Source organism: Nylanderia fulva, unplaced genomic scaffold (genome assembly GCF_048542155.1).
Source record: "Nylanderia fulva isolate GAGA-0341 unplaced genomic scaffold, ASM4854215v1 Scaffold17, whole genome shotgun sequence".
Classification (NCBI taxonomy): Eukaryota; Metazoa; Arthropoda; class Insecta; order Hymenoptera; family Formicidae; genus Nylanderia; species Nylanderia fulva.
Window position 1 is genome coordinate 4,435,013 of NW_028189945.1, and position 20,105 is coordinate 4,455,117.

Sequence of the window (20,105 nt, forward strand, 5' to 3'; positions counted from 1 at the left end):
ATTAAATTAAATTAATATATAAATTTAAAATAATTTAATAGAGTTTAATGGTAATACGTTTAATTAAAAAAGAATAGAGATATTTGAAAGAATAAAGTTTAATTTTTCATGATATCTGATGTTGATAAATGCTATATTTTTTCTCGTCTTCCCATTATGTAAATTATATGTTGATGTATTCTTCGATGCGTTTTGAAATTATTATAAATCGCGCGCTCGAAAAATAACTTTGACAGAAAACCCACCTACGCGTTTCGAAATAAGGTCTCAAGTTTTGCCAAAGTGCTGAATTCACTAAAATATTAATTGGATTATAAACAAATATCGTATTAATATATTGTAGCATGCAAATGTGCATTGTGTTATCAACACAATTTGCAGTTGGCAAATTACAATTTAAGACAAATGCATTTGGCTCCGGTTTAATTCATGTATGAACTTCTCAAATTTTATTATTTTTTTTTAATGATGATCAAAATTAACACGAACTTTTAATCATTTTTTTGATGTGCAAATTTGATACGTAGCGTTAAATACTACTACATTTCGTTTTCTCTTTCTTTCTTTCTCTCTTTCTTTATCGAGCAATGAACAGAACAATAAATACTTGTATTTTTCTCCAGAGCGATAAACAGAGTAATAAATGTTTGTAGATTAATTTTCAATGTCAAAGCATAAACGTACACAGTATACTTTATTATGTAAAGCTTTCAATGGCTCGAAGTGGACACTAGAAGAAAATTGCTTTGCTGCATTTATTTTCTATACATTTTACAGATCTAGCAATTTTACTTTCTATATGCCAATTTCATTAGTAGCTTGAGTAGTCAAGCGTGTTAAGTAGTCACAAGAGTTGTTGAAAATATGTTTATCCTACCGCGATATTGAACTGAGTTCTTTAAACACTTCTTTAAATTCAGCACTAACTAAGCTGTAGAATAATTTTCTACTGACTGTACACAATCAACTGACTGCACAAACATTAGCTGAATTTAAACTATAGCTGGACTTAGTCTCTATTTGATTAACTATTGTCAAGACTAGCTAATATGGTTGTAAAATACTAAACTTATTTATGTGATCTATCTTTCTCATTTCTTTTATTTTTGAAAGTTTTATATTTATGATCATTATTATTATTATTGCTTATTCTTATTTTTTGCGCTTAAGAAAGTGCGTTTCAAAGTATTTAATAAACACACAAACATACTTTATATACATATATGCAGTGTATCTAAATAAATGCAAAAAATTTTAGGAGATTATTCTTTGTCAAAAATTAAGGGGGGTTTCTTATACAAATATAAACTCTCTTATATTTCTTTGCGAGGAATTTCACTTTTCTAAAGAAGGAGGTAAAAATAAAGTTTTTATTTTTTTTTAATATTAATAATATCCTTTTGATTAATGGAAAATATTCACATCAAATTTTATTTTTTTAATTTATCTGAAATTTGAGGAAAAAAATAAAAACTTAATTTTTATCTCCCTCTTTAAAAAAGTGTAACTTTCCTTAATTTTCGACAAAGAATCATCTAAAATTTTTTACACTTATTTAGATACACCTGTTCTTTGTTCATTAAGAAAAAAGAGAAATTGTAAAATGCATTTGTCCATAAATATACTTAATTCTGTGTTTGTGTTTGTTAACCGAATTATCGCAAATTTGCAGTGAATATTGTCTCATATTCTTCATCTAATGATCTAAGGTCTGTGTAATTGTGTTATTGCACGTCAATGATAACGTATATACTTTGTTATAGCGAAGGAACGTACGTTCATCAAAGTGCAACAATTTAACGTGTAATGTAACATCAATCCGTGATTTTCCAATAGCTTCGTTTATTTCTTGTTTTTACACAATAATCTTCGGACACAGAAATTTCTCTAGAATTTTTTTTTAAATCTTTAAAAATCTGTTGTAATCTACTATAAATTTTTCCACACGAATAAAAAAAATTGAATATGTGACACGAAAATAATGATCGCTCCAATTCAAATATATTATTCCCGTAATTGACCTTATTAAGCATTTGACAGGCAAAAAAAGGGATGTGTGATCTCGTCCCCTTAAATCCACTTATCAAATCAAATTAATAAAACGATCTCACATCGAGACACATATTTCGTCTCATATAAAATGAGAATGCATGCATTGACATTTGCAAGCAAATTTATGACTGTCGTCATTGATTAACATCGATTTTATCAAATGCATTTGATCTCTAATCCTTTTCATACCGTATTAAATCGCGTTAAGCGTGTGAAAACTGATTAAAAAGTAACGACAGTAATGAATCGATCTCATGAATTACAAATCCAATATTATCGCCTCTAAACATTTTGAGTGCCAAATAACTAGTGGCGAATAACTGTTTAATCGAGCGAATGTATTAAGCAATTAAATAGAGCTAAATTAATCAGAGCTCAGTAAAGTCTTTCATCATTGTTTCGAAATGTTCTATTACAAACATTTTTATACAAACTATTTTGGAGTAGATCAAAAATATTTTATTTTAATTATTACGGATTTAAATACGATGAATATATTATTTAATTAAAACAGAAGTTTTTATCTCAAAATTAATAGAATTAAAAATTAAAATAATATGTATAAGTATCAATAATATATTGATTGATAAAATTACGTAAATAAATTATATGTGATAGAATGTGACAGTGAGCGAATTGTAAGAACTAATGAATCATAAACGGAATCAAGTAATTCAAAAGATGAATTTGATTCCACGAGATTGCGTGGAATCTTTTAGAGAATCTGTTGGACAATCATTTATTTGCATTTGCATCGTTTACTTGCACGCGTAATTACTATTATTAACATTAAGAGGCGAGTTTACCGAAGTCACGAAAGCTCTTTGATTCTTTTTTCCTTTTGTTTTATTGTATAAAAAGATATAAATAGAGTAAATTTTTAACAATCAATATATTGTTTAAACTTATATATTGCATAATTATGAATCTCTTTGCAATTATTTTCAAAGTATATTTTGTAATTTGATGTGATAATACATGGCGAAATTATTCAATTATTTAATAACATTTTGCAGTTATCGCATTCTGAGGAGCACGATGATCGCGCAAACAAGGATATGGTGGAAGATCCTTCATTCCGGCAACAAAAAAGCTGTAAGTCATTTAATTCTGTATTACGATTACGCGATTAGCGACATCGTAATTAAGCACGCCCGCGATGATACTGCATTCTTTTGCGGTTGGAATTACGACGCGGAATGCGCACTGTAGAATTTTTAATTTCGGTATTTTGTTGCAAGAGTAGCAAATGTCAAATAGCACATAAATAAGGAGAGAATCTGACAGAGAGATATATTTAGATTGAATTGTTAGATATTTATTTAATCGAGCAGACGGAACAGAGCAATACACACGTGCTCGCATACGTGCAACTTTTTCGCTCAAATTTTTGCTCTTAGAAAATGTCAATCAAATGTGAGATTGATTGTGATTACCGACATGATTGATGACATGAAAATTGCATGCCGAGTGTGCTTCTTGCACTGATTACACAATTGTAAACGCGATAACAATAAATTTGAAAACGAAGTATAATAAAATTAAGTATATAATAAAAAATATATTAAATAAAAAATATATTAAGTATATTAAATATACTTATTATATATAATATAAATATACTTATTAAATACGCGTATAATATACTTATTAAAATATATTAAGTATATTAAATATACTTTTATTAAATATATTAAGTATATTAAATATACTTATGTATTATAATGGAAAATATATTAGGGCGAAAGGTAGTATATAATAAATAATATAGATAATATTGGAAAATATATAAAGTGAATATGATGTAATAAATAAAAAATAGGTAATATAATAATTTAAAGAAGTGAAATAAGAAATACTTATATAAGAAAGCTAATAGATAAAAGGACAGATATTTATTTTATATTTTCTACATGTCTGTCATCTCTCAATCTCATAAACCCTACATTATATCGAACAAAATCCACGAAGGGGAGACGAGTTACAAATAAATAAATGAATAAACACTCACGGAGAAGGCGATTGTTAAATCGGCCTTCTCTCGATCTTCGTCCTTCGCTCGCGTACGATGTCACAGAATTTTTTAAGCTAATGTATGACTGTAACAATACATTCCGTTTTTTTTCTCTCGTTTAACGCTCTGTTTCTTAACAACTTCAATGATCTTCCGTCTGATAACGTGCAAAATTACCAACGAACAATATGAACATAATTTTTAAGATCATCAAGGTTGATACATATATTTAATAATTTAATTATTTTATTTATTATTTATCTATTTGTTTATTTTTTTAATGAGAAGAAACCCAAGTTCTTATAATTATATTAAAATCGCAAATGTTCTTAATATTTGTGTGTAAAGATCTATAAAAAATCAAATTTCTTTTGGAGTGAAAGGAAATTCTTATTTAAATTTTATTATTCTGAAATGAATTTCCATACGAAATTGTACGACAATATATTGTAAGTATTGTAGCCCCGAATAAACCTTGATCCGACCTTCAGGAAACGTATGGACCTTCTTCTCGCGATCCGAATGATAATGATTAATAGCGGAGATACATCATTATATGAATGACTTATTCGTCTGTCGACAATTTGTCGCACAAATTTTGCATAGTATAGTCTAGACGTATTTTATATTTATATGTGATATACATATATATTTATCTTTTAATTGAACGCACTAGATGAGAAATACCATATATGATAACGCACGTCATCCGCGTCATTTTTCATATCACTATTCATTATTGTTTTTGTATAAAACTATGTTTTTGTATAAAAATGCATGCTTGCGGAACATTCAACACGTGCCAAATTATATCGAAATAATGAAAAAGTTTATTTGCTGTCTTTCTTGTAATACAAATGAAAATTTCTTAATGTCAAAAATAAGGAATAATTTTTTAGATTATTTCTCCCATAGAAAAAGCATATATAATCTAATATTTATATAATATGAGGTGTAAATAATATAATATTTTATTATAAAAATGTAAGTGTATACATATATATATATTTTAATTATTAAAAATTTTTTATTATATTCATATATACGATGATGTGTTATTTTTATTTAAAGTTTGATTATATAAGATTATTTTATAAATATAATTACATTCTTATATGAAAGTATAAGCGTAATATCGACTATTATTCTCCAGATTAGTATAAAATAATAAATAGCTTTTGATGTTTTTAAATTAAGAGAGGCATAAAAGCTTCATCGAATTCGAAATAATTAAAACTGATGCCATGATAAAATAACATACATGATAAAAATCAGGCAACACTAATTGTTATTACGACTTCGCAAGATACTGCATTAATTAATGATTTTATATACTATTATTCTTTTATAATTTCAAGTTAATTATTTGAATTATATAACAAATGATGTTTATGCAGTGTAACGATATTAATGTATGTATTTATATATTACGTAAATCGCGAAATGTGTGTTGATGAGAGAACAATTTACATAGAATCTGAAATTTGTTTGTCAGCCTCGGGATTTAATGTTTTATTGTGCAATCGATCAGTATTGATTAGTATTTCAATACGCGTCCGCGGAAATTGATTGACATTTCAAACACGATATTTCGCGAAAAATTGTAATTCCAATCGCTTCATTATCGAAAACAAATTGTAAAAGGAATATCTCCAAACTTACGTATTTATCGTGTGCGTATATGTTGAGAGTGTCTGCACACATTAATCATTATTATTTTCAATCTGTTTTTCTAGCAAATTAAAAATTTAAGTTTAGATATTTCAAAATTGTAGCAAGTAACAAAAAATTTTGATTTATTATATATAATTTATTGATTATTACTGAATTAATTAATCTATTCTTTTTCCACACACATCTCAATACTCATTAAATTATAATAATAATATTTATAATTAATAATTAAAAATAATTTAATATAATTTTTATATATATATTAAAATATTACAATTTAATATATAATTTTTTTCATTAATATTACCGTATAGTAATTAATCGCAATGTTGTCATTAACAAAAATATTTTCGCGTACTACAGTATTTCATTAGATGATGTGACATTGTTTTCCAGATCCTCGCGGGCCTGGCTGCGCATTCTGGACAAATTTCCGTGGGATTGGCTCAGGGATACAGCGCGATCCTAATCCCGAAGCTCTTCGAGTCAAATTTCGCGGACCAGTCGGAGGCCTCCTGGATCGCCTCCCTCGGCGTCATCTCGAATCCTCTCGGCGCCCTCGTCGCCGGATTCTGCGCCGAATTCTTCGGCCGCAGATCCGCAATCGCCCTGGCGACGCTACCGCACATCGCCGGCTGGTTACTGATTGCCTTATCGAAGGACGTGCCGATGCTGTATGCCGGTAGATTCGTTAGCGGCATCGGCAGCGGTATGGCAAACGGACTTTACCTCTACGTCAGCGAGGTACGACTATGCAGATGCTATGAAATGTATCTGCGATGCTACGATTAAGCGATTACATCATTCCGATATTTCCTACATGCAAAGAATTTTTCCTTAGAATTTACCATGAAAATCATAGTAATCGTGAGACAATGCGGCATTGGAAGAATTTTATAAAAGTTTCTCTGATTAATATTTGGCACAGCAAAAAATATTAATATGTACATAAAAAATTAAAATTAATAATAATAGTAATTAGTAATATAGTAATAGTAAAATGAATCTAACATATTTTATATTTCATTAGAGAAATGTGCGCTAATATACACAGAGAAAATTTTCTCTTAGAATCTAAATACCCTATTTTCTTTCAGACAGCAGCTCCAGATCAAAGAGCTTGGCTCGCGAGTTGTGGACCAGTTCTCGTCTCCCTGGGCGTTTTGATAGTTTACACCTTGGGTGCCATCACAACGTGGCAAAGGGCGGCAGCTATCAGCGTCGGACCAGCGATTCTATCGCTCGCATTAACACGGTAATTATTTTTTTTATATCAATCTTCTTTAAAAAATAAAAATGTCAACATATCATGTGTTTGAAACAGTCAAGAAGTGACACTTAACAACGATCAATGAACGTAAGATTGGCTTCTCTAGAATGCTACCGGAAACTCCAGCCTGGCTGACCTCGAGGGGTCGAACGGACGAGGCTAAAGAGGCTCTTCTGTGGTTACGCGGTCCCGGGTTCAACGTCGACAAAGAGTACCAAGAGCTTCGTGACGCGAACGCGAAACGAAAGGAGAAAGAGGAGAGTCTGCTGCGGGCGCTGCACATGTCTAACGTGTGGAAACCATTCCTGATACTCCTCATCTTCTTCACCCTCCAACAGCTGTCCGGCATTTACGTCATTCTATTCTACGCCGTGAACCTACTCGAGGATATCGGCGTGGACGTGAACGAGTATGCGGCCAGCGTCGGGATGTGTGTCATCAGGTTGTTTGCGTCGATCCTCGGCGCTGGACTGGCCAACACCATCGGCAGAAAAAGTCTGGCCTTCGTGAGCGGTTTCGGAATGGCTATCGCGGCCATGGGAATCGCTCTTTTCTTCAGGTTCGCATTCTCGATCATCTCAATAGAGTTTTATTATCTTTTTCTGTCTGATTTATACATGCATGATTTAATTTTTACATACACTCTTATACTCTTTCGTAGTCTTACTTTCAGTGTTTTTTCTCAAAAATAATATTTTTATTGATCTTCCAGATTCGAACTTCCATCGTGGCTGCCGCTGTTCTGCATCGGGATCCACGTGGGCGCATCCATGATCGGTTTTCTTACGTTACCGTGGGTCATGACCTCGGAATTGTACCCGTTAAGATTCAGAGGTAGCTTGGGCGGTCTTACGATCAGCATCGCGCAGATACTGACGTTTGCCACGATAAAAATGTATCCGGATCTGAATGCCGTGGTCGGTCTGGAGATCACGATGTGGATATTCAGCGCAGCCGGTCTCTTAGGCGCCGTCTTCGCCTTAATGATATTGCCAGAGACTCGAGGACGCAGTCTCGACGATATCGAAATAAAGTTCTCCCGCAAGTCGGACGACAGCTCAAGTCCTTGCAAGATTTTCTCCAACATGTGGTGGCAGCCGAAGAACATTATCCTCAAGCGATTCACGTCGATTTCGGAGGAGAAGCAGTCGAATATCGTTACGAACGCGTATACTTACGACAACTTCTGCCTGGAGTTGCCGCCGGAAAATCTAGAGAAGAAAATCTTCGAGAAAGAACGAACATGCGATCAACGAGTCATAACCAATATTGAAATCGAGCACGCGTATATTTAATAAGAAATGATTTCGAAGACATATTTTTATACAAGACTTTTGTTTATGTGAATTTTTACGGGTATATTAAGTTATATATCTCCGAAAAGTATATTTATTTATTTTATACTAATGACCGAATTAGTTAATTTATGATTTTAAATAGTATAAAAGCTTTGCTTCGTGTTTACTGTCGACCGAACAAATGTTCCTGTAGTATTATGAGTATTCCTATAAAAGCGCGGTATCAAAGATAAATTACATAAGAGCATATTACAATGATTATATCAACACACAATATATACACATGTTTTCTGTGATTTTATATAAATAAGTGTGTATTAGGGAAACATTATTCCTTCGTATAATTTCCTTTGTTATTACTTTATTTTTAATGACGCCTATTTTTGTAACAGATTGTACAAATATTTGTCCATACGTATTTATACAGTTTCATTTACATGATAAGTTGTGTAAATAATCGATTAGGATTAGACAATATTGTTGTACGTCTTAATAATATATGCTTCTATTTGTATTATATTTCTTACATAACAAAAAATGACAAAAAGAACATTATTTTATCATCAAGAAATACATCACTTATATCGCGATATTTATCTCTATTCTTCAAGCAATGATCTCGCAGTCTAACATGTTTGCCTAATAGTAATGCGCGTTGGCCGACAGCCGATCTTTAAAAATGAACTAATTTATACACGAGATATTCATCAGTTCTCCCACCCGCGGCTTCTTACGTCCTCTCTCTCTCTCTTTCTATCGCGACGTTCACCTCCTGCAAGATCCTAGTACTCTATCCCCGGCACACGAATTTCCGTGCCTTTTCATTCTCCGTTGCATACGCGGCGAATACAATTGTCAATTGTATCAGCTGATCGGGCCGGCCGCTCGCTCGCTCGCGTGCTCCCCGGATAGCCGTTCGTCGAACCTCGTGAATTTCCGTCGATCCGGCCGAGCGGTCGCAGCACCAGCTCGCTCACCTGCTCTCCGGACACTCGATCGTCGAGACTTCGAGACTCGTGGTCGGGTCGCGGCTCGGGACCAGAGGTGTCAGTCTCAGCCTCTGCACTCGGGAGCGGAACCACTTACGTAATCCGCCTCGTCCGCTCGTTGATTCTCGGGAATTTCCGTCGTTCCTCGTCGACGGGAACTCGCGCGTCACCCACGTCGAGTCATGGGATCCTGGTAGCCGCGCAGCGGTAGGGTTCTCCGTTGACTCTGTTCTCGTGCCGCGCGCCATGACAATCACTAGCTCGCTCGCGTGGACTCCTGGTGGCCGCTCGTCATTTCTCGTGAATTTCCGTCGTTTCGAGACCGAGCCCCGGAGCCGACGAGGTCGGTCGACGACTCCTCGCCGTTTCTGCCGCCCTAATCGCAAAACACGAAATTCGACCCTTTCGTTACCGGTCCAAAGTTAGAGGAATTCCGTCGACCGCGTTCCCCGGCTCCTTCGCCGCTCGGGAGTCGAGACTCCTCGACCCTTTCGGCGCGAAAGAGCGGAAACATCCGGGGGTCATCGCGTCGATGAGTCTCGATGGAAGGCTTCTCGCTCGATATTCCCGCCTAATAACGAGCCGTCAATCTCGACTCTTTCCGATCGCGATGGCGTAGACACGTTCACTTTTTAGCGGATTTCATTTCATTGGAAAATTAATTAGTCTCTGTTTAGAAATCTAAAAAATATATGCGATGTTTAAATTCTTATTAAAATAAATTTTTATTTCATTCACACAAAGTTCGAAAAATTCAGAAGATGATTTGAAGGCGTAAATTACTGCGAACCACGTGTGAAAATCAAATGCAATAACTTTTTAGTTAGTTCTCTTGTAGATTTAATTTAATGAAAAGATAAATTTTAGTCTCTATTTAAAAATCTAAAAAAAATATATCCTATATGTTCTTGAAATAAATTTTTATTTAATTCACAATATTCGAAATTGAAGAAGATTCGGAAAAGGGATTTTCGGAGGCGCAAATCACTGCGAACCACGTGTGAAAATAAAATGTAATGACTTTTCAGCTCTCTTGCGGATTTAATTTAATTGGAAAATAATTTGAATCTCTATTTAAGAATCTAAAAAAAATATGTGCGACATAGAAATCTTTGAAATAAATTTTTATTTAATTTTTTACACAATATTCGAAATTGAAATTGAAAAGATTCGGAAAAAGGGATGATGATTCGGAGGCGTAAATCGGGTAAATCACTGCGAGCCACGTGTGAAAATAAAACGCAATGACGTATATTGATGTACAAATGCTTTTTTGTCTCGCACGATACAGATGCGTGATATTCGCAGCGTGGAATCCCTTAAATCTCCTATGATATAATTCTCATGTAATATAATATTACATTTTGCAAAATCTATCATATATGCGAGAGAGAAGGACATATTAGAAAAAATAATTTTTTCGGTATATTTATATATGTATATGCACATGACAACGATGAAGTTTTTTCACGTGAGAGAGCGATAACGCGCGATGTGCTCGGGCTCTTTTCTCGCTCTTTCCTGTTTTATACAACAGTCACAAGTACAAAATCATGTACAAATCGGAGATCGCGATATTTCCCCCAGTGTATTAACAATTTTATCAATTACATAATTATTACGTTTAAGCGATATATACATATAGAAAATCGTAAATTCATCGGGCGAAGACAACACCGCAATTTCACTCTACTATGTATAATTGAAGTTAATAAAATTGCACAATGTCGTCTTCGCGCGATGAACTAATACGACTTTCTATGATATTGATCACATTAGCCTTTTTTAAAAATTGTCAATACATATCCTCGCTTAAAGATCACGCTTATAATCTATTAAATGCAAAAATTATGGGGAAATTTGTAAGTACAAAAATAATAAAAAAAAAATAATCGCGTTGAACTTTCATCGTAACATTTCGATCACACATCATCACACATAAATGGATGACCCTTTCTTCCATGGAAATTGTGCGATTTTATTTTTCACTTATTCGTTTCATAGTCTTTCGTTCACGTATTAATAATGTAAAATTAAATTAATGTAATTCTTAATAAGCCTAATCTGAATATTATGAGTTTCGGCAAAATGCAGATATAATTTGTGACATTCGGCAATCAAAGTGTCAAATAGAAAAACACGGAGAACACACAAAACACACTTAAAAATTAAGCACTGTTTCCAACACATTTCCATTCGATTTCGCTCTACAAACCTCTCGTACAAGCTCCAATTTCTCATTTCGACGTACAATTACAGTCAGGCAGTTTAGGCTTTACTACAAATATCTAAGAAAATAGCTAGATGCTCGTTCCTTTCTTCCTCCCTTGTCACGTTACCCTACTTTATTTATGTGTACAGAGTCCTCCCAGAAAGAGAGAGAGAGAGAGATAAATTCGCGGTCCGCTTCGATATATTTACAACGGGATTTACATTGGTATAATTAAATATTCATACTTTCGGCATTTTTCCTTATTAGGATTCGTAATCCTACGCGTCTTTCTTTTTATACGACAAATCAAATCATCTCTCAAAATCGTCATAATCTCTAAATCTTTAAAGTATACCTAAGAACGCAGAAAATAAATGCAAAATCATTCGACGAAAGATTGTGTAAACGCAAATGAAATATAATTAATGTTGTAATGTCGAGATTTTTTAACCGAGAATATTGCTCTGAAAATGGAAGACGTCTGTCTAAATTAGAATCAATCTACAGATTAATGCAATTGATTGAGCATTGTCTATATATCCGCCGATACTTGCATTGACATCTAATTGCGCTTTTTTTGATTATTACATCTATCCAATTGCAAAATTAATAATACGCCGCTGTTCCTATCCCTGTTGAATCTTACAAATGCATTTATATATCTACTTAACATGATGATTATTATTATTATTTATCATTACTTATATCTCCATTAGCGACTATTATTATTTATTATTATTATTATTATTATTTATGTGTTCGTTAGCGATTGTTAAGAATTATTATTCTCCGTGGTCCAATCGCGATTAATCGATCGTGAGAGAATTCTATTATGTCCTATGTATATTTATGCGCGTTATATTACTGATGTTATTTGGAAAATTATACGGAATTGTTCGAAATGTAGAGAAAATCTATTATGTGCATTAATTAGACTAATTTGGAAATTAAGACTACGAGAGGGAAATTGCATACATATACGGCGAAATTATAATGTCTCGTGTCTTCAACTATATATGTATAAGATATACTATGTATGTATATATATAAAAGAGAAGAGAAAAATAGATCTCATGGCATAATCCTGATATTTTTTTTGTTTTTGCTAGAGTCAAAAATAAATAAATCTCAATACCGCGATAATGTCCAAGAGGAATACAGCTGAGCGCTAACTGCAAGATTTTGTATTTGTCCTAATTAAAGACCCGTTTCGCAATAGCGTTAACTTTTAACTATTTTTGGAACATAAATAATAAATAAATGAGACCAATTATTCTATCGTTAATCGTAAACGGATATCGTTACGACATCGACAAATGACAATTAAACATTCTCTAATATTTTGTATAAGTTTTTACAAAAAAAAATATATATTTCACAAAATTATATAATAATGTTCTTTACATAAAATGTCGCGTCATGTGATGTAAAACAATTTTGTCTTAGCGCATCTTTGAGGTCTGCATGCGTAATTACAAATTAAGAAGAGATAATTCTGAATATTGTACAGTTCTACAGCAAGTCTATTAGCTATTCTTTAAGTAACTCTAGTTACATACTTACATACGCATCCGTACCCCTCTTGGCAGTCGATTAGTAACTCTATCGAGTTACAGACATAGGTATTGTCACGATTACTACTTACAGTGGCTAGTCACCGTGGGAGGTTCGTCAATTTTTTAACAATTTCTCACGCGGCTCGTCCGAATTCTTAAGAGGTCTTAATTATACTAGAATGGAAAGAAGTCAGCCTGTCCACATTAATCTAGCGATCGCGATATTGTCGTCCGATCGATTCCATGTTCAGATTCGCTTGGAACGCAGGACGATCCGAGCACGTCGATACTCGCTGTCAGTAAAATTCCGAGTCGGAGCTGTGTTGCGAGTCGATGCCATTTCGGTCATTTAGATATCCCTCCGACGTTTGCTGAATAGATGGCGAATACTGCGTGGTTTCTCCGTTCTGACCTGCGCGACCAGACGAAGAGATTCCGGGTTAATATTGTTTAAATATTTTAAAAATATATAAATATACAAATAACTTACCGTGCGCGGCAAGAATAGTAGCTAAGCACTTGGCCACTGCCGGATTCGGGGCGCAGGCTAACGCAGGCGTGAGTCCTACGGCATCGACAGCCACGACGCTCGCGCCCAATTGCAATAATCGACGAGTAATCTGGACAAAATAGATTTCTTTACAAGAGATCTGCATGTCACATTTATTATCACATTTGTTATATATTATTTATATATAGTATATATTATTAGTATATATATATATATATACATATATATATATATTATATTATATTAGTATACATTATTATAAGCGAGTTCAGCTTACTGCAAAGAGGCCATTTCTCGCTGCCAGATGCAGCGGCGTTCTTTGCTGTTTGTTGGTCATATTGATAATAGCTACTCGTTGCTGTTGCGATATGTTCTTGTCGGCGTCGAATCGCTCAGCAGCCTCGATCCAAGTTAGAAGCAGCGATGCCGCGGCGGAATGTCGTCTCTGGCATGCCAAGTGCAACGCCGTATTCTTACTGGAATCGACAGCACGTACATTGGCCTTCCACTCGAGCAGTAATTCTATCGGATCAGGATGCAACTCATTAATATGAAAGCGCAAACACGATTTTAAAAAATGATCAGTAATTACCGATGGCGTTGCACTGCCCATTGACGGCCGCACAAAGAAGCGGCGTCCGTCCGAAGTAATCGGTCGTCTCGAGCCCTGCTAGTTCCGGTCCGACCGAGTTCAGGATCAGTCGTGCGCACTCGACGGATCCGGCGCTGGCCGCGACATGCAAGAGACCGCACGATGAATCCTTCGGAGCCACAACTGCTTGTCCGCCGAATTTGTTGATCAGCAAGTCTAAGCAATGCGCGGATCCTTGATACACGGCGCAATGTACCGCGGAGAACAGATTGTCTGTGAGTGATAAAAAAAAGATATCGATACAATATCACACTATTAATTTACTTCATTATACTATATTATAATATATAATATATGCTATAATATATACTATATTATCAAATATATATTATAGTAATATTAAAAACAATTTTCTTAATATCCCAGGCACCGAGAAAATCACTCACCTTCCAAGGAATCATACACGTTATGATTCAAAAGATACTCGACGCAATTGGAGTTGCCATTGTAACAGGCCCAGTGTAGCACCGTACATCCCTGATCGTCCTTCAAAGCAGCCGCGGTCGGATCGGCTTGAACGAGCGCTGCTAAAGCATATAGTCTAGAAATAAATATTCGAATATAAGACACACAATTCTGTAAATGCGATGAGAATATTTTGTAAAAACGTAATTTCTCCGACCTGCCGCAAGCCGCTGCTAAGTGTAATGGCGTTTTGCCATTCGCGTCTTGCACAGCCACTCGCGCGCCGTGCTTCAGCAGCAACTTCACCAGCTGATTATCCCGTTCGTTAATCACCGCTCGAAAGAGCGGCGTGTGTTTGTTAACATCCGGCAGATTGCAGTCGGCCTTGTACCTCAGCAGCAGCATCACGCACTCCGGATGATTATTCGCTACCGCCAAGGTCAGGGCCGTTCGTTGCTTGGAGTCGTAACGATTCACCACGTTGGGATCATCCGCGTTTTGCAGCAGAAGAGCCAAACAATCGGCGTGACCCGCCGCGGCGGCGCAATGTACGGGCGTACGTTTTGTAACAGAATCCTGGAAATGCCATATATGTATATTATATACGTAATAAGCGCGCGACATTACATTTGTATCGAGTATAAAAATTAAAATCCTTACCTGCACCGACACCGAAGCGCTGAATCGTAACAAAAGTTCGATGCACTGTTTGTGTCCTTTGTAAGCGGCCAAATCTAGCGGCGTCTTCCCGCTGTCTTCCTTGATGTTCGTGTCGGGGAACAGCGGCAGAAGCAATTGTAAGATTTCGTTGTGACCATGATATGCCTAATAACACATACACGCACATATTTTACAAATCAAGCATGTGCGAGGCTTCGTTATTTTTATTGATGTCAAATTCCAATTTTCTGTACCGCGAGATGAATCGGCGTCAACGCAGGCGGAGTCGGTTTCTGTTCCTGTCCAATCGTAGAGGCTGAGCTCTGCGAAGAAGCGGTCGTCACACTTGTCGACGGCGACGGCGCGTCTAAAAGTGCCTCCAAAGCCGCTTGATTGCCGCCCGCTACCGCGTAGTGGATCGCGGTGAAACCTCGTTTGTCGCGTAAATGCGGATCCGCTCGATGCTGCAGCAAGTACTGCACGCACTGGTAAGATCTATGGAAATAAATGAAATAAATTAAACAAAATATAAATATGATAGAGATAAAGAGACTGATTACTGACTGGGCGTTCGAATTCGATGCCGCTGCGGCAAGATGCAACGGAGTAGCACCGTTCACATCTTGAGCGTTCGAGTCGCTCCCGAAGCCGACCAAAGTGAAGACGCAAGGATAGTGTCCTTGGCTCGCGGCGTGATGAAGAGCCAGTCTATTGTCGTTATCGATGAGGCGAAAGTTGGCGCCGCTGGATAACAGCAAATCTAAGCAATCTACGGAACCCTATTCGGAACGTTTGCAATTTGTATTCTCCCGTGTATATGTAAATATGATAATATATAATGCTTTTATAATAATTATATAATATAAATTATGTAATATATAATTATATATAATTAATATATATAAATTATACAATATAAATAATACTTTAAAAGTAGAAAAAGATATTAAATATATATATATATATATATTTAACCTTAAATGCTGCCAAATGCAGAGCTGTCCTGCCACCGATGTCTCGCGCGTCGATTCTTCTGCTATCCAGTTGCAAAAGTTTTCTACAGACCTATTAAATTTAATAAATTCAGATATTAAATCAGAAAAGAAACAGCGTATATATATAGATTAGATTGTGAAAACTTTATGAAACTCACTTCTATATGTCCTCCTAGGCAACTCAGATGCAAAGGCGTTCTTTGTTGAGCATTGCGCGTAGCTGGAGACGCAGCACTCTCCATTAAAGACGTTGTCAGACACTCGAAACCAAACCTGTAATTTGTCCTTGTTTGTATTCTTAAGCATACATCTTACTTAGCGATAATGTCGCATGTAAATGCATTTATATGCGTAATATATACACCTTTCCATAAACGAAACCTTACCAAGCAGCGATATGTAAAGCCGTATTTCCGTTCTTGTCCCTTGCATCCGGGAAAGCTCCTGCATCGAGCAGCATTTTGGATCGAGTAAATCTTCCATGAATCGCGGTCATGTGCAATGGCGTACGGCCATCCTCCGACTGAACATTTACCTTCAATCCCTCGCGTATAAGCATCTTGAAACATTGAACACCGTGTAAACTGGTGGCAGCGATGTGCATCGCAGTTTGTCCACGATAATTCACAGCCTCTGCATCAATAAAAATTATTTCCGATTATGTCAGAATAATTCGGTATTCCTAAAAATCAGGGTTGGATAAGTTAATTGTTTTTTTAAACTAAAAATAAGTTAAATTAAAGTTAATGACTTAAAATTAATTTAGTTATGTTGAAAGTTGCATGAACCAAAAGCTAACTCAATTAAAAGTTGAGTTAAAATTCAATTAACTTAAGTTAAATTAAAAGTTAATTTGTAGAAATATTAATTATATTAAATTAAAATGTCATAACTTGAAAATGTTTTAATTTAATATTTTATTTGTTAATTCTTTAAATTTAAAATATAAAATAACAAATAAGGAAATTTTGTTTTTTATATAGAAATATTTTATATAGATATATTTTGTTTTCTTAGTAATTAAAAATACAAAAAAAAAATAAAAACTAAAAGTACCTTTATAATTCTTGTAAGAATGACATAGAATGATTATCTTTTATTAAACTTTAATGATTATTAAAAATTCAATTGTTGAATGTTTAAGATTTTAAAGAAAGAAAATAATAGCATTCAGAGATAAAAAAAAAGGAAAAAAGTTTAAGTTTAAAAACTGACTAGTTTAAGTTAAAAATTAACTTATTTTAAATTAAGCTAAAAAAAGCTAAATTAAGTTATAAATTTTTTAACTTTTAACTAATTAACTAGTTACTACCCAACCTTGTCAAAAATTCTCCAAAAAGATTCCGTCGTCTGTGACTCACCTAAATTTACGTGATTAGTCATGAGCGCCTTGATCACAAGTGGACATCCGTTCAAGCACGCGATATGCAGCGGAGTGTTCCCGTACACGTTCTTGGCTTCGATATCCGCGCCAGCGTTGATTAAAATATGTACACATTCTACGTTACCAGAAGCGGCTGCTGCATGTAACGGGGTATATAAATCTCGATCCTTAACATACAAATACAAAATATATGTACAACATAACATATAGCCACCTTCTCCCCGTGTTACAAGAAAGTTATATGCGTACTTTAACATCCACGTCGGCGCCTTTGTCTATTAGAACTTTTACAATCTCGTTGTGACCCTGGTACGCCGCAAAATGCAGAGCCCTCCGGTCCTTTTTATCAGAGGCATTCACTACGCAGCCAAATTGCATCAGGTATTCAACCATTTCGAGATGTCCATTATATGCAGCGTGATGAAGACACGTTCTTCCACCTCTGTTAGATTAATAATACAATAAAAATTTATATGCTATAACTAAAAATAATAAAAAATTTATTAGAAATATAATAATACTCATATTATCATAAATTATTGACAATTAATTAGTGCAATTGTAATTTATACGAAATTATATCCGATAAATAATAGAAAGTACAAACCTATCAGTGACATTGATATTTAATAAGTGCGGTATTAAAAGTTCTACGCATTGCACAGCATTATTTGCTGCCGCTACATGAAGAGGCGTCTGCCAACTACGATCTCGGGCGTTCGCGTCTGCTTTATATCTCAGTAAAATGTCTACCACATTGTAAGTGCCCAAACAACAGGCTCTGTGCAAAGGAGTCAACCATTTCTTATCTTTACTATTAGCTGTCGCACCATTTAACAAAAGAAGTTCTACAATAGCAGTATCTCCCCTGCAATATATAAATATAACAAACATTTTAAATAATTGAAATCATATATGCACATATGTAATAATACAAATCAAAAGATTTTATAATGATTTTATTGATTGAGATAGTAACCTATATGCTGCTGCATGTAAAAGGGAACGTTGCTCCTTGTCTTGCCAATTGACATCCTCTTGTTGTGACAGCAATATACGAACTCCTTCCACATGACCGCGGAATATGGATTGTAATAAAGGAGACTGCAAAAATATATAATATAAAATTTTTCTGTAACTTTATGTAATCATATATTCTTGTATATTCTATATAATTGTTATGTTTTTAAAATATATCTAATTATATATATATATGTATGTGTATATAAAATGCCAAAGAAAATACATATTTAAGGTTAAAGATATGTAATTAAATAATTTTAATTAATGCATTTTATTAGAGACACTTGTCAATTTAAGAAAAGAGAAGACAATATATATAATGCACATAACTGGAATGTGAACAAGATGTAAATCTGTTTATTCTAACTTCATTTTTATGCAACTTTCTCTTTTTTTTTTTAATAAACTCCAAATTATATTAAAATAAATTTAATCCAAATTAAAATTAGGACTAAAATACAGACATACGTATTCGAATTTTTTTAGAGCAAAAAAAATAGAAGATCCAAAATGACAGAACGTGTCTCGTGACTGACGTATACAAAGCGTAGAAATTTGACATAAAACGGTCTAACCTAGCAAATCTCGCGAGTTCGATTCGGCGAGAGGAATCGCGACATACCTCATCGAGAAAATCTTTAAAGACAGATTCATGCTGGCCAAGATTCATGTTGGCGCGTCTTTGTCTGTTTCCTCCGCGTTTTACGAAATTTCTTCCCGTTTTTTCTACGACAGCATCGTCATCTGATCACAAACGAGCGACCGAGTGAGTCATCGGATCCTCGATGCTCCGGGGGAACGACTCTCCCGGCGGTTCTTCGGCAACCTCTGTCAGGACGTCGTAACACCGAAGACGGCACTCGACCCCGGTACCTGGACGAGTTCAACGGCGAGCGACGACGCGCCGGGGCTGCATTTTATCGTTATGTATTTATTACGCGCACGTGGTTGGGCTGTTTCTCGGATGATGCGCTTCTCGTTTCCGCCGCCATCTTCGACTCCCGAGCCGAGCTTGTAAACAACGCGATCTCCGAAACTTGGAAGGAGAAATAAAACAAAGAACAATGTATATAAAGATATCAAGAGCGAAAGAACAAAATCTTTGATGTTTCATTCTTAATTTATTTTCCTTTAAAAATTGCGACGAATATCTTTTGGATTTATTTTAAATTTGTAATTTTTGATTTTTTAAAACAAAAAATGTTTAAATACATATATATTTCAAGATTTATAAAATATAATTATTACAAAGTATATATTGTAAATAAGTATAATTTTTTTGAAAGAGCAAAAATGATATATATAAGGGATAAAATATATTTTAAAAAATTATGTTATATATTCTTTTAAGTTTAAGTCATATATCTTAATTAATAAATAATCTCACACTATTCTAAAATATATATTTGC

The 20,105-nt window shown here is 34.5% G+C and overlaps 2 protein-coding genes across 6 annotated transcripts in view; one reads left to right on the top strand and one right to left on the bottom strand.

The window, feature by feature from the left end:
* Window positions 1-12,102, top strand: part of LOC114944268 (trehalose transporter 1-like protein) — a 24,716-nt gene extending 12,614 nt beyond the window's left edge. For all 5 annotated transcript variants that reach the window (XM_029320102.2, XM_029320106.2, XM_029320103.2 and 2 more), the window contains 5 exons: window positions 3,069-3,147; window positions 6,137-6,484; window positions 6,838-6,995; window positions 7,117-7,569; window positions 7,723-12,102. In XM_029320102.2, the coding sequence (XP_029175935.2) occupies window positions 3,069-3,147; window positions 6,137-6,484; window positions 6,838-6,995; window positions 7,117-7,569; window positions 7,723-8,305 (1,621 nt within the window). In that variant the 3' untranslated portion in view covers window positions 8,306-12,102. The remainder of the gene's footprint in view (window positions 1-3,068; window positions 3,148-6,136; window positions 6,485-6,837; window positions 6,996-7,116; window positions 7,570-7,722) is intronic.
* Window positions 10,527-19,719, bottom strand: LOC114944323 (uncharacterized). Its single transcript, XM_029320213.2, has 17 exons — window positions 19,318-19,719; window positions 18,652-18,776; window positions 18,280-18,540; window positions 17,922-18,114; window positions 17,650-17,839; window positions 16,675-16,921; window positions 16,447-16,561; window positions 16,269-16,358; window positions 15,858-16,072; window positions 15,548-15,788; window positions 15,294-15,458; window positions 14,851-15,209; window positions 14,615-14,769; window positions 14,169-14,441; window positions 13,854-14,098; window positions 13,556-13,685; window positions 10,527-13,477 (listed from the first exon to the last, which is right to left on the bottom strand). Exons 1-17 carry the CDS (start codon window positions 19,363-19,365, stop codon window positions 13,362-13,364), a joined length of 3,168 nt encoding a protein of 1,055 aa, XP_029176046.1. The 5' UTR covers window positions 19,366-19,719; the 3' UTR covers window positions 10,527-13,361.
* Between the last annotated feature and the right edge of the window lie 386 nt (window positions 19,720-20,105).

Excerpts from the sequence above, each read along its gene's own strand:
- LOC114944323 (XM_029320213.2), bottom strand. The coding sequence starts at position 19,365 with ATGAATCTTGGCCAGCATGAATCTGTCTTTAAAGATTTTCTCGATGAG. Across the intron at positions 18,541-18,651 it reads TTACATGCAGCAGCATATAG|GGGAGATACTGCTATTGTAG; the intron begins GTTACTATCTCA and ends TATATATTGCAG. Across the intron at positions 17,840-17,921 it reads GCGCCGACGTGGATGTTAAA|GATCGAGATTTATATACCCC; the intron begins GTACGCATATAA and ends TTGTATGTTAAG.